The sequence below is a fragment of the Gracilinanus agilis genome, chromosome 3 (assembly GCF_016433145.1).
Source record: "Gracilinanus agilis isolate LMUSP501 chromosome 3, AgileGrace, whole genome shotgun sequence".
NCBI lineage: Eukaryota > Metazoa > Chordata > Mammalia > Didelphimorphia > Didelphidae > Gracilinanus > Gracilinanus agilis.
The window spans coordinates 87,359,385-87,373,377 of NC_058132.1; the positions used below are offsets into that span (position 1 = coordinate 87,359,385).

The 13,993-nt window shown below is 38.2% G+C and overlaps 1 protein-coding gene across 1 annotated transcript; it reads right to left on the reverse strand.

Moving 5' to 3' along the window:
* Positions 1 to 6,381: 6,381 nt before the first annotated feature.
* LOC123241105 (olfactory receptor 52D1-like) lies at positions 6,382 to 12,287 on the reverse strand. Its single transcript, XM_044668808.1, has 2 exons — positions 12,098 to 12,287; positions 6,382 to 7,373 (listed from the first exon to the last, which is right to left on the reverse strand). Exon 2 carries the CDS (start codon positions 7,330 to 7,332, stop codon positions 6,382 to 6,384), a length of 951 nt encoding a protein of 316 aa, XP_044524743.1. The 5' UTR covers positions 7,333 to 7,373; positions 12,098 to 12,287.
* Between the last annotated feature and the right edge of the window lie 1,706 nt (positions 12,288 to 13,993).

Sequence of the window (13,993 nt, forward strand, 5' to 3'; positions counted from 1 at the left end):
GTGGAATTGCAGAGGCTGTTCACTCTGGTACCATCTGCTGATTTTTATTTTTATACCATTTTTTGTTTATGATCTCATACAGGGTTTGATTTCCCCATACATTCAAAATCACATATTAACTTTTGAAACATCATATGGTTGGCATTTACTAATTATCTTACTGTGGTTGAACAAAGAAGCAAGCTTGTCAAGAATTATTCATTATGGAATGGCTTAGTTGGAACTTATTATTTTCAGCCATCCATAAGGTACAAGAACATCATTTATTAGTTAAGCATAATAGTTAATTATATTTTAACTAATTAAGTCATGTATATTGTTATGTTATACTATTCATACCTATCATCAATCAAGGAGATAGTTACGATAGTTGAGTACATCAAATAAGATACAATAATATCAGTCTGGTCTAAATTTTGTTCCCATGATGTTCTTTAATTTTTCTCTATTTTTTAAAAAGTATGTTTGCTGTTCTTTCTGCTACAGGGTCAATAAGAATGCAGTTCTGGAAGGGTGATTCTGGGCTAATTTGTCATTCCCCTGTTTTCCTTGTGTTTCACTGTTTCCTTGGTCTGTGGGAGTTTGGGAACAAACCCAGGCCAGGCACATTCTTGCAGGGGAATTTAGAAACTTGCATTAACTCTCTAACTTCTGTTTTTTTTTGCTAGGTTGATTCTAGGGAAAGTTTCTATACTCTACGGGTTTGTATAGGGGTTTATTTTGGGATAGTGGGTAGTCTGTGACTGTGGTTGTTCTTACCATGAACCTGTATTGTTTTTCTGTGTCTCCCTGGGGCTAAATAAGGATGCTGATTGCAATAGTTTCAATGCAAGTGAATGTCACTGCAAAAAGAACCACATAGGGTAAACTGAGTATGGAATTTCCATCCTCCTGACAACCTGCTGTGCTGGATTGTCAGAGGTGGTGATGAGCTGTGCTAAACGTCATGGCTTTGATGGCTTCCTGCATCTTCCAACCTCTAATTGCCCTCTATTTTCCATCCTATATTTCCCATCTTGCACTCTTCATAGCACCTTGACTCTACGTACCTAATCTTCACACTGTCCCTTTTCTCACATTATCTCCTTTTCACAGCATATTTTCTTCCTTTTATTTTTCTGTATCTCTTCCTCAAAATATCTTCTGTTTTCTCAACTCCTTTCCTGTCATACCATCCTCTGTCTATATCTTCTCTATTCCTTCACTCCATTGTTGATTACATATTTCTTCTTTTGTTATTCTATGCACTATTCCAATAACTCTCCTTACCATTTGCTCTTTGTATATCTCATCTCTGTTTTTTCTTCGTCATAGTATCTCAAAAATTGGAAGGTACCACAGAAATGTGAATTGTAATTGAAGAGGACCACCATTGCAACTCTATACTTACTACTACATCCACATCCATTTCAAGTATACAATCAGTTTAAAGACTTCCAATAGCACAGCTTAGGATAAAATTCATTACCTATTGGGGCAGCCCATTACATTTTAGATAACTAATTTTTAGGAATTTTTTGCCCCATTAATCAAAATTTGCCTCTACACAGTGTCCTTCTAGTGTTGCCCTCTGTAATCAACTACAACTACATGACAACCCTTCCAATATTTCAAAGCAATTCAATAAAATGTTTATTTAACACTTTCTGTGTTCAAAGTACTATGGCTGAAATTTATAGGAATACAAAGCATTCTCCAATTGAAAAATGGTCAAAGAATATGAACAAATAGTTCTCATATAAAAAATTAAAACTACCTATAGTCATATAAGGAAAGCAAATCATTATTGATAGAGAAATGCAAATTAAAAGAACTCTGAGATAACACCTCACACATATCAGAGTGGCTAACCAAAAAGGAAAATGGTAAATGTTGGAGAGGATGTAAGAAAATTGGGACACTAATATATTGCTGGTGGAACTGTGAACTGATATAACCATTCTGGTGAGTGATATGGAACCCCATTCAAAGGGTCATAAAACTATGCATACCCTTTGACCCAAGCAATATGATTACTGGATCTGTACCCCAAAAATATTAGAGATAAGGGTAAAGGAATTACTTATACAAAAATATTTTTCATGGTTCTTTTTGTAGTGGCAAAGAATTAGAAACAACTGAGGGGATCTTCATCAACTGGGGAATGGATGAACACATTTTGGTATATAGTTGTAATGGAAAACTGTCACGCCATAAAAAATGACGAGCAGGATAATTCAGAAAAAAACTTGGAAACATTTATATGAACTGATGAAAATGAAGTGAACAGAATCAGGAGACTAGTGTATATAGTAACAGACATATTATATGATGATCAGCTATGAACAACTAAACTCTTTTCAGCAAAATAAGGTTCTACTGTAACCCCAAGGGACCCCTGATTAACACATAGGTGGATGTGGACATGGTTTGGGATGTGACACTAAACAACCACACAAATGCAGCTATCAATAATATGTAAATAAGTCTTGATTGATCACACATGTTAAAACCAGTGGAAATGCACGTTGGATATGGGGGGGGTGTTAAAAGGGAGTGAAGAGGAAAGTAAAAACAATAATCATGTAACCATGGAAAATCTTTCTAAAAAAATAAAATATTAAAAAAATCATTATCCACAGTGAAAGGAATCTGATAGTAGATTAAAACATGCCATCCTTCACTTTATTTCCTTCATGAGTTTTTATTTTATTTTATGTGATATCTTTCTTCAGTCACAACATGGGGAATATGGAAATCTGTATCACAAGAAAGCACTGATATAATCTATATCAAACTATTTACCACCTCAGGGAGCAGGGGAGTGAAGGACAGAAAGAATATGAATCATGAAATGTCAAGAAACAATAGTCAAAATTATTTTTATTTATAATTGAAAAAATAAAATTTTATTATGACTAATTGCTGGAAAAATAAAGAAAAAACCCAACAAAACTGGCCCTGCCCATTCTAGTGGGGGGGGGGAATTGTGCATATGTAAATAAATAAGTGCAAAATAATTTGAGAAGGTAGAGTGCATTACTAGGTATAAGAATCAGGGAAGATTTCTCAGAGAAGTGGTACTTTATTTGAACTTTTTAGAAAAACAAAGGCTTTAAGAGGCAGAATGGAGGATAGACTGCATTCTAGGAAAGGAGGGTGACCTGTCCAGAGGCTTGAACACCAGAATTAGAATTCTAAATTTGGGAGAAAACTAGTAGTCTACTTTGGCTTGAATACAATGTGTTAAGGAGAGCAATGTGAAACAAGTTAGGTTGGGAGCAAATTGTAGATGACATAAAATGCTAAGGTGAGCAGTTCGTATTCTGCCCTAAAAACAATGGAGAATCAGTGAAGGTTTTTTTTAAGCAGGTGATATGGTTTTATCTGTGCTTTTGGAAAATTATTTAGGTAGCCATGTAGAGCAGTGATATCATGACATAGTCAAATGAAACCAATCCACGTGGGCCACAAATCACAAATTAAAATTACATATGTTTTATTTTAGTAGGTGACTAGATGGTTCAGTGGATAAAATGCTGAGCCTGGAGTGAAGAAGATCTGAGTTCAAATTCAACTCTCAGTTATTTATTAACTGTAATACTCTGGACAAGTCATTTAACTTGTTTGCCTTAATTCACCGGAGAAGGAAATGGCAAACCACTCTGTATCTTTGCCAAGAAAACCCCATGGCTGTACAGTATGATCCATAAGGGTCATAAAAAGTTGGACATGACTGAATGACTGAACAAAAAATCTCCAATATTTTGTTTTGTTTTTGTTAAATTTCTAAAAATTACATTTTAATTTGGTTCAGGGGGAGTTTTGTGGACAGTAAGTTTGATACCTCTGCTATAGAAGATCTAATGGAAAGATCTGAAACAGCAGGACAAATTGAAAGGTTATTAAAATAATCTATCAGGAGAGTTAGAGGGTGTGAAATTACCTAAAAAATAACTGTGAGTAGAAAGAAGGGAAAGAATTTAAAAATTGTTTTGAATGTCAAATCCAGAGGGACATGGCAATTAGTCATTCAAGGGAGGTGATGGAGAGGATGAAGGACAGGATGACTGAAACAAAATCAGGGAAAGGGTTGCATTGAAAGTGCACAATGAGTTGTATTTTGGACATGCTGGGTTTGAGGAACTGGCATCTGACTTTGTGGCCACATTATCTTCCTGTTCTAAGTCTTGCCTTCTCTAGATTAAATATCTTCAGTTCCTCTTTGAATTCATCCTCAGATTTATAGAATTTAGAGACTAAAGCTGATTATTTAGAGACTCAAGCTCCTCAGGTCTGATGGAATTGTGGTACTGGGGAAACTGGCTTTAAGTTAATATATATGTGTATGCATATGTATATATATATACATATGTGTATCTATCTGTATGCATATACATGTACACACATAGACATGCATATGTGTGTATGTGTTTATGGAATATGGATTTGCCCAGAGTTAAACCTGCTCCTCTAGTACTGGGAAAGAAATGACCTTGATGTTCCACCTCTACATAACCCATCAAGAAAATCCCAGAATGTCTCATTTAAGAATCACAGTATATTACACTTAAGAACTTAAAGTGTTTGGTGAGCCCACCTAAGTGTGTTACCATGGTGACCATGGTAGGTTCCAGAATATTCTCAGTGGATACTGCATTGTTACTATGGTAACTAAGGTACCCAATGAAACTAACAAACGCATCCCTAGTCAAGGTTGGAGTCAGTTTGAATGTTCCAGGCATTGAACTCTCTCTTTCAACATCCCTTTCTAGTCCATCGAAAGAACATAGGATAGCACATTAAGAGACCTGTATAGCAGAAAGAGCAATAGGGTTGGAGTCAGAGGAACCTGATTTGAATCATGGCTCTACTACAACTAGTTGTGTGTTTTCAGTCAAATCACTTTCCTTTTTATGGGGCACATTTTCTTTATCAGAGAAATAAGAAGGTTGAACTAGGTTAGCTTTTAAAAATCTCATACTTCTCAACACATTATCCTAAAATCTGACTTCAGAGGACCCAATAAGGACCAATGAATTGATGTTTCAGTAATTTAGATTTCTATTATAAGAAAATTTCCTAATAGCTAAAATGTCTAGTAGTGTAATCAATTTCCTCATGAAGAAGTGAACTCCCCAACATTAAAACTAATAATAGATTAAATTTATATAGCCCTTTATCATTTACAAAGATCTTTACATATAATACCAGTACTGAGTGACTCTGCTTTCAGAGAGACTGTATTGGAGAGACCTAAATTAGATGAGAAACTAAAGTCTCTCTCATATCATATGTGATGTCAGATTTGGTTGCTGTATTGTTGAGTTTTGCTGGATAGCATTTCTTCTTTTTAAAAATTCTTTATTCTTAGGGATGATTGTCTGGGTGTAGGGAGTATATTTTAGGAGATGAAAGTGATATAAAAGCAAAAGATATTAAATTTTTTTTAGAAAATAAAGTTTCTTTCAACTCAGAACATCTATGATTCCCTTCCTAACAAGGGACAATCTCCTGCTAAATAAGAAGCCCTAATTGGAGAAGGGTCCACAAACCACAAGTTCCTCAGAAAAAAACTTTGATTGGTATGTGGTCTGCTTAGGACAGGCTGTTATCTTGAGGTAGTATGGAGGAAGTGGGTTTAGGCTCTGGATCTAGCTTTTAGGGGGCACTTGCCTATAGGATTCTTTGTCTGAAGGAATCAAGAAATGAGTCAAATATCTGAATGATAAGATCAGAAGAAAGATTATCTTAAGGCTATATAATTTCTATCATCTTGAGGTTATTAGGTCAGGCCATCCCTATACTGAATTCTTCAGGAATTCCACAATTACTCAAAATGTTTTTCTCCTCTCAGAAGCTGGAGCTGTCCCTGGAGTGGAAGAAGTATGACTTCCTAGGACCCTACCCTTAATAAGGAGACATCATAAAAAGGCTTCCATTTCCATTTATCAGATGAAAAACATACATCTCTAATCCTTGCCCTTCCCCATGTTCCACAATCTGCAGGGCTTTCTGACAGCAAAGACAAAAACCGATGAACAGCAGGGTTTACTCTTCGGCCATGATGCTTATTGGCTCTCCATTGTCTCTTTTTTCTTTCAGACCTGAGTATAAGAATTAAGTCATTAATACATATCTTCTGTGAGACTAGCTTCTCTTATCACTTTATATGATTTAGAGAAGTTGTCTGTGGTGTCTGGACCCAGGATCACATGAATTCTCAAAGGTCCTAGATAACACTGGGCCAATTGCTTCCCTGAAGTAGCAAGAATTATGATTTCCAGGTGGATCTTTTGGGGTACCTTTTGTCTCCATAGATTTTCAGGAGCTTTTTAGCAGGGAACTTTACCCATTTTCTCCTGATATTTCCTCAGAACGTGAGAGTCGTGGAGGGCACTGCTAGCTTCTTCTTAGACCTAGTCCTAGGATCCGAGTACGGATCTGCTTGGTGTTGATGCCATACACTAATGGGTTAAGAACGGGGGGCACAAGGAGGTAGAGGTTAGCGAGAATGATGTGGGCCTGCGGGGGAACATGACGGCCAAAGCGGTGGGTGAAAAAGGAAAAGAAGGCAGGGATGTAGAAGACAAGAATGACACAGACATGGGCTCCACAAGTGCTGAAGGCTCGAAGCTGGGCATCCTGGGATGGCAGGCTCAGCACAGCACGGAGAATAAGAACATAGGAGGCTGCAATGAGCACTACGTCCATTCCTGTGACTGACAGTGCCACAGTGAGTCCATAGATGGTGTTGGGTTTAATGCTGGTGCAGGCTAGCTTGGCAATGCCCATGTGCTCGCAGTAAGTATGGGCAAGAACATGGCGCCCACAGAAAGGGAGACGCTTAATGAGTATAATAAAAGGGAAGACAAAGAGAAGACCCCGAGCAACACATGCTGCCCCAATCCTCCCAATGACACTGGCATTGAGAATGGAGGTATAGTGCAGTGGGCGACAGATAGCCACGTAGCGGTCAAAAGCCATGGCTAACAGGATTGCTGACTCAGTGGCAAAGACAGCATGGACGAAGAACATCTGGGTGAGGCAACCATGAAAAGAGATGGTGTGGGCATCCAACCAGAAGATGGCCAACATCTTAGGGAGAGTGGTGGAGCAGAGAACCAGGTCTGTGACAGAGAGCAGGCAGAGGAAGAGGTACATGGGTTCGTGTAGAGTCTTGTCTGTTATAATAATAAAGAGGATGGTACCATTACCTACAAGGGCAAGGATATACATGGAGCAGAAGGGAATGGAGATCCAGATGTGTTGGTCCTGCATTCCTGGGATGCCCAATAGGATGAAGGTGGATGGGTGAAAGGCAGTATCATTGGACATAGATTCAGTGAGCATTGTGGAATGATGTCCAGGAGACTTTTCTTCCTCCTCCTGATCTAGACAAAACAAAAGAAGATTGTCAAAGATAAATAAAGGTGAGAGGAGGAGAATCTCACAGCAGATGAAAGAAACTATTCTTATATTACTCTTTTTAAATTAAATTTTAGTATTTTTTCAATTAGCATACATAGATCTTCTGTCTTGCCCACCTCTCTTACCTACTGGGAAAGGAAAAAAAAAGAAAAAGAAAAGAACCAGCTATTCCAGTCCTCCCTATCATAGTGAAATGCACTCATGTTCAGAAAAAAAACAACAAAACAAAACCTGACTTCCTCCAGAAAATCTATTTAGATGGATCAGACAATAGTCTGTCTTTACTGGTCTTTCCATCCGGAATTCCTCTAGTTTGTGATTCTTATTCCTGTTCATCCTCCTCTCAGAATGTATTTGACAATAATATTTCACTCCATGGTTTCCTTATTGGTCTGTGAGGGCAGGGAGAAACCAGACTTATGAAACTGTCTCCCAAGAGATCTCATTCCAGCTCTATGCAGAGAGATATTTAAAAAACAGCTTGGTAGTGGTGCCCATTACTTGCCAAGAAATGAATCAAATAAAGAGTGGGTATTAGACAAAGGGGAGAGGTCAAATAGTGGCAATATGGGAGTATAGGAGTTGGAAAGGGGAAGAAGAAGGCTGAGTTTGATATCTGTCTGCAGAGAGAATAGATTTGTGGTTCTTCCAGGGGGAAGGAACAAAAACAATTCTTCCTGAGGGGTTAATGTTCCTACATTGTGATTTTTGGTGGTTCTAAAGTTCTATGACTACTTTGCTGTGAATTACTATTAGATTAAAATTCTCTGGAAACAATATATTAATTTATAATTATTAGTAAAATTTGGAGTAAGAGAGAAATAGTCACATAATCATCTGACTGTGTCTCAGTTTACTGCATTTGTCTGTTTGCTAACCCAAAATGGCTGCACCAGGAAGTGTCCAACCTAAGACAGCCAAGAGCCAAAAAACCTAAAACAACCCTTCTCAATTCCTCCATCCGCTCTCTTATAAAGCCATTGATGTTATTCCTTCTGGATCTTTCTGGTTGGACAAATTTGATATCAGTCGGGATCAGAGGCCAGTCTTCATGATGCCAGAAGTCTGGGACAAGAAACAAGTCTTTTCTGGAATGCCAGGGAGCCATGAGGCCTCTGGCATCCTCCCATAGTTGGCATGTGTGCTCAGAGAGTGGGATCGATACTGATCAAAATAGGTTTTCAAAACTTTCCTTTTTTAAAAAGAGGGTTATAATTTATATAAATTCATGCATTATCCAGATACCCAGTTTTCATCTCAAGCGGCAAGTCTTGCATGAGGTCCTTGCTGGGGCCAGCAAACTCAGGCTAATAGCCATTAATTAATTTGTCAGTTCTATAAAGCCTAGAAGATGACCTTCTAAGCAGCTAGATGGTGCAGTGTTTAGAACACTGGGCTTGGAGTCAGGGAGACCTAAGTTCAAATGGCCTCAGATATTTACTAGTTATATGATCTCAGGCAGCTCATTTCACCTGTTTGTTTCAGTTTTTCTTAATTATAAAATGATGAAAATAGCACCTACCTCAGGGGCTGTTGTGAGAATCATAGGAGATAAAATTTGCAAAGTGCTTAGTTGAATACCTAGCATATTTTAGGTGCTTAATAAACACTCATTTTCTTCCATCCTTTCTCCACCCCCCATACTAAATATATAGAAATGACTGAGGACATATAGAGATTAGGAATTTGGCTGCATCCTGAGGAAAATGAAAAAGATCCTCTGACCCCAAGTATCATTTCTGAGCTAAATGATGCAGTTGTTAAAGCATAGGGTCTAGAGCCAGGAAGACCTGGGTTCAAATCTAGCTTCAGATACTAACTAGCTCTGTCATCCTAGGTGAGTCATTGAACCTCTCTGTCTCATTTTCTTCAACTGTAAAATAACACCTGGGTTTGAGGATCAAATGAGATAATATTAGTTAAGTGTCTGGCATAGTGCCTGGTACATATTAGGTACTTAATGCCTTCCTTCCTTCCTTCCTTCCTTCTTTCCTTCCTTCCTTCCTTCCTTCCCTCCCTCCCACAGGATCTCTAATTCTACTAGTCACCTTCAAGTTTAAATTTCTGATCCTCTGATCTTTTTCATTAAAGTGCTAAAAGCCTTTCTTTAATGGCAGAGATGCTGGGTCAGGGATAATGCCAAATTAAACTATTAGTAACAGAGAGATTAGAGAAAACAAAGCAGCATTAGGATTAGTAAGAGGCAGTTCATAGAATAACAGATTCAGCCCTGGAAAGAACCTTACAGATTGATTCATTCAAACACTTCATTTTAGGGATGGAGGGACAGAGAGATAGAAAGACTTTTCTAAAATTGCTCAGATTAATCCATTGAGAGTCAGGGTTTGAAACAAAGTCCTTTGACTAGATCTCAATATAAGAAGGAGCTTCCTAATAATTAGAGTTGTCCAACTATGAAATGGATGGGGGTATTCAAGCAGAGGCTAGAAGCCCACCTTTTGGGAATGCTCTCCAGAAGATTTCTGCACTGTGTATTGGACATAAGCGGATAGAGGAAAGTCCAAAACTGGACTAGATATCCCTGAAATGATCCTATAACTCTTAGACTCTGATTTAATGATTTTCTTCCTAACTAGGATTCAATTCTTAGGTCTCTAGCAAAGAAAGGGTTCAAAATGAGCTGCTTATTAAGAGAAAGAAGTGGAAAGATGTCCAGTCTGAAGTCTGACTGTGGATGGATGGAAGGCCAGGCAGTCCAAAAGGCACCAGGAAGGAGGAAATGTAGGATAAATACTGGTGACTTCCCAGCTGTCAGAGAGAACTCAGGGTATTGGCCTTGGTGCTCTTCACTATAGCATTGAGAAGGGACAAACTAATATGACTAGCTTCCCTATTCCCACCCCAAACCAAGAACTTGACTGGCATTACAGAAGTAAGAAGGTCAAAGTATTTCTAGCAACTAGTGGAACAATCTTTTCTTTCCTTCCCTCATATGATTTGTGGAAACTTCATGAGGGGAGACACTTTATTTTATTTATTATTGAATAAATCCAAGTGACTTAAATTTCAGTTGGAATAAGTATCATAAATGTATAAACACATATGAATTCATTGCATTAAAATTAATCTTTTTTAACCATTATCTTCTGTCTTAGAATTGATACAAGGATTGGTTCCAAGGCAGCAGGTCAGAAGGGCTTGCCAATTGGGGTTAAGTGATTTGCTCAGAGCTGTTCTGAGGCCAGACTTTACTCCAGGTGCTCCAAACTCTAGATCTGGCACTTTAGCTACTGAACCATCTAGATACCCCCGAATTTTATTCTTTTATTGCATTTATTGAATTAAAATGAATGTTTAGATGCCTGCCTTTGGATAGCACTGCTCTGCAATCCTCTCAAATGTCAAAATACTCCATGCAAAGGGAATTTCCCTGTTGCCTTATCTCATTTATTCTGTCTCAGTTGTAAATCTGTACCAGGTAGCAAATCCAAATTCTTCCCACATTACATGGAAATTTTTCCCTCTCTTTCTAGAGGAAGCTGGGAAAAGCACAACTCACCATTCTCTGTAGCATGATATTTCACATTACAAAACACAAGGTATCCCACCTTCTCTTTGACAGAGTTCCTCTTGGAGAAGGTTAGAGAGATCAAAAGTGTCCCTGAAAGGGCATTCAGAGTGCCTGACAGGCTATAGGGGACATGGAAGCAGGTATTGACCACATCCTCCATGACCCAGACTGAACTCTTATGTGACAGGCTATTTCTTAGGTACAACAGCCACAGGTGTGTGGTTGTAGTTTTTATGTGGACTGGGAAACGGAGTTCTGGGAAGGAAGGAATCATTTGAATCAAAAATTAAGATAAAAGCTCAGTTACCATAAAGCATGAAGAAGAAAAGGCTACAGGGACTTAGGATATCCCGTACGCAAATGATTGCTGGACTGTAAAACTATATATCTGAGTTTTTTCATCTATCACTTTATGCCATTAGGTAAGTCACCTCTTTTCTCTGGCCTACTAAAGCTCTTTTCAAAGGGGACAATTATTTGTTCTCTACTTTCCTCAAAAGGTTGTGTCAGGCATCGCTTCAGATCATGGTTGTAAAAGACTTAATAAGTATAATCTACGGCATAAATGGAAAATAGCATTATCTTGGATCCCTTTTATTCATTAAAAGAGTCACAATTTCATTCATGTGGATATACTGGTCATTGAGCCTTAGCTTAGTAGATAAGGTTTTTCATGGGCTGCTGTGACCAAAGGAATTCATTACCTGAAGCCAGGCTTCTTCTCATGAACTTTCTCTATTTAATTAGGCTGGATGTCAGACATCAGAAGCCTAGTGTATTCCCAAGTCCATACTTGAGCTCTGACTTGCTTAGTAGCACTTGCTAGAGTCTTTAAAACCCAGAAGAGCAGGGAGAATGCCTTAACTAAATATAATTCCTTTCTTAACAACTAAAACATCACACTGTACAAAGTAGGCACTCTAATGTTTGTTGACTGATGGTGATCTATTGGCATAAACAAAAACTCAATGAAGTATCAGAGGAAGAGTTTAGAGGAACATTATTCTTACTATTATTATAAAAAATCTTTTCTGAAGGGGGTGAGAGGGTAGAGCTCCTTAACCCTTATTTTCCATCAACACATTTACTATAGCAAAATCCAGGAATTTCTGGAGTAGCAGGAAAGATTCAGGTAAGAAGCAAAAGAGGACTTACTGTGGTTGAAAATTCAAGGACCCTGGAATATGTGCCTGGATCAGGACCCTCTTTCTTTTTCCTAATGATTTGAGGAATTCAAAAGATTCTTTTCTGTTCTAGGGCTGAAGAGATAGTTAAAGATGATCTCCTCAGGTCTTTGCCTGAGGAGAGGAACACAAGATCACTGTTCACAGAAATGCCTCTCCCCAGTCCCTGCCACTTGGGCTTTCTTTGGAGGATAGTTCTGACTTCTTCTCTTCCCCGTGACATACCCAACACTCCACACTGCCGGCCACTTACTCAATCTAACCCAGGGCAGAGGAAATACAAGGGTACATGCAATTCCAGAAACCAAGATTCAGTCAGCTTTATCCTAGATCTCTGGGGACCAGTAGGAGGTGGGGAGATAACTGAAATATGGAGACTAGGGACTAGAGGAGAGTGGAAATATTTGTGGTCACAGCTGCTAAAAGCAGAACTCACATTTGGAGACCTGCCCCTCTCACTCAAGTCATATCCTCTTGAGCTCTCGGAGATTTTTTTTTTGAGGACCTGGGCTCCAGGATCAAGTATAATCACAAGAAAGCCAAGAGTATTGGCCAGGGGCCAGGATCATGAGCCTTTGTTGAGCTGGGAGGCTAATTTTTAGTTTTGGAAGGTTTTCTTCTCTCACTCCATCTTCATCATCAAGGACTTCCCTAAGGACTAGAAACCTCCAGGGGACAGACTGGACAGTCTCATTATTTCTAGGATGGTAGGAAGAAAGAAAGAGAAAGAAAAGAAAATATTCTTTTATCCACACTACATTTATCACTTCTCTATTTGGAGGTGGCTGTGGCTTTCATCATTATTCTTTAGGAATTGTTGTTAGCCACTGTGTTGATGAGAGTTCTTAAGTCTTTCAGAGTTTATTATTTTTGAAATATTGTTTTTAGTGTATAAATTTTTATAGTTCTCAGTTTACTTTACATCAGTTCATACAAGTTTTCCTAGGTTATTCTGAAATGATTATCTTGATTTCTTACAGCACAATAGTATTCTATTAATTTCATATATCATAATTTGGTTAGACATTATTCAAATGGTAGGTATCCTTCAGTTTCTAATTCTTTGCTTAATAAACATTTTTGTTTTTATAACATTTCTTTCTGATGGTTCTTCTCCTATCTATCTGATCTGTTCTTTTCTGGATATTCATTCAGGTCACACCTGCTAAGAGCAGGTGACCCTTAGGACACTGTTCTAAGCCCTCTTCTCCTCTATTTTATTTTACTCAGTGATTCCATAAATTTCTATGGATTAAATTATCATCTCAATAATGATGATTCTTAGATCCATTTATCCTGCCCTAAGCTCTCTGATAATCTCCAGGTTCACATCTCCAACTCCAATATCTCAAACTAGATTTCCCATAGATCTATAATATCAAAATTTCCAAAAATAAACTTACTTTCTTCTCATACTACCTCCCCCATAAACTTTCTATTTTCCTAATTTCTCAGTTCCCTCTTGAAGGTACCACTATCCTCCCAGGTAACCAAGCTAGAAATCTAGTCATCTTAGACTCCTCACTCTCTCTTGACACACCCCCTCTCCCATGTCTAGTTTGCTGTCAAGGCTTGTTGATTTTACCATTATAGTAGCTCTCATATATACCCACCTTCTCTCTCCTGACACTACCACCACCCTGGTTCAGGCCCTCATCACCTCATATCTGGACTATTGCAATAGCCTGCTGGTTGTGGCTTCTTGCCATTAATCTCTTCCCATTCAAGCCAATCTATCACTCGGCTATCAAACTGATCTCCCTAAAAACATAGATCTCATCATGTCAGTCCCCTACTCAATAAACTCCAGATGTTTCATATCAACTGCAGCATCAAATAAAATATCCCTGTTTGGCATTTTAAACCC

Bases quoted from the DNA above. Each gene is read 5' to 3' on its own strand.
- LOC123241105 (XM_044668808.1), bottom strand. From the start codon at position 7,332: ATGCTCACTGAATCTATGTCCAATGATACTGCCTTTCACCCATCCACC.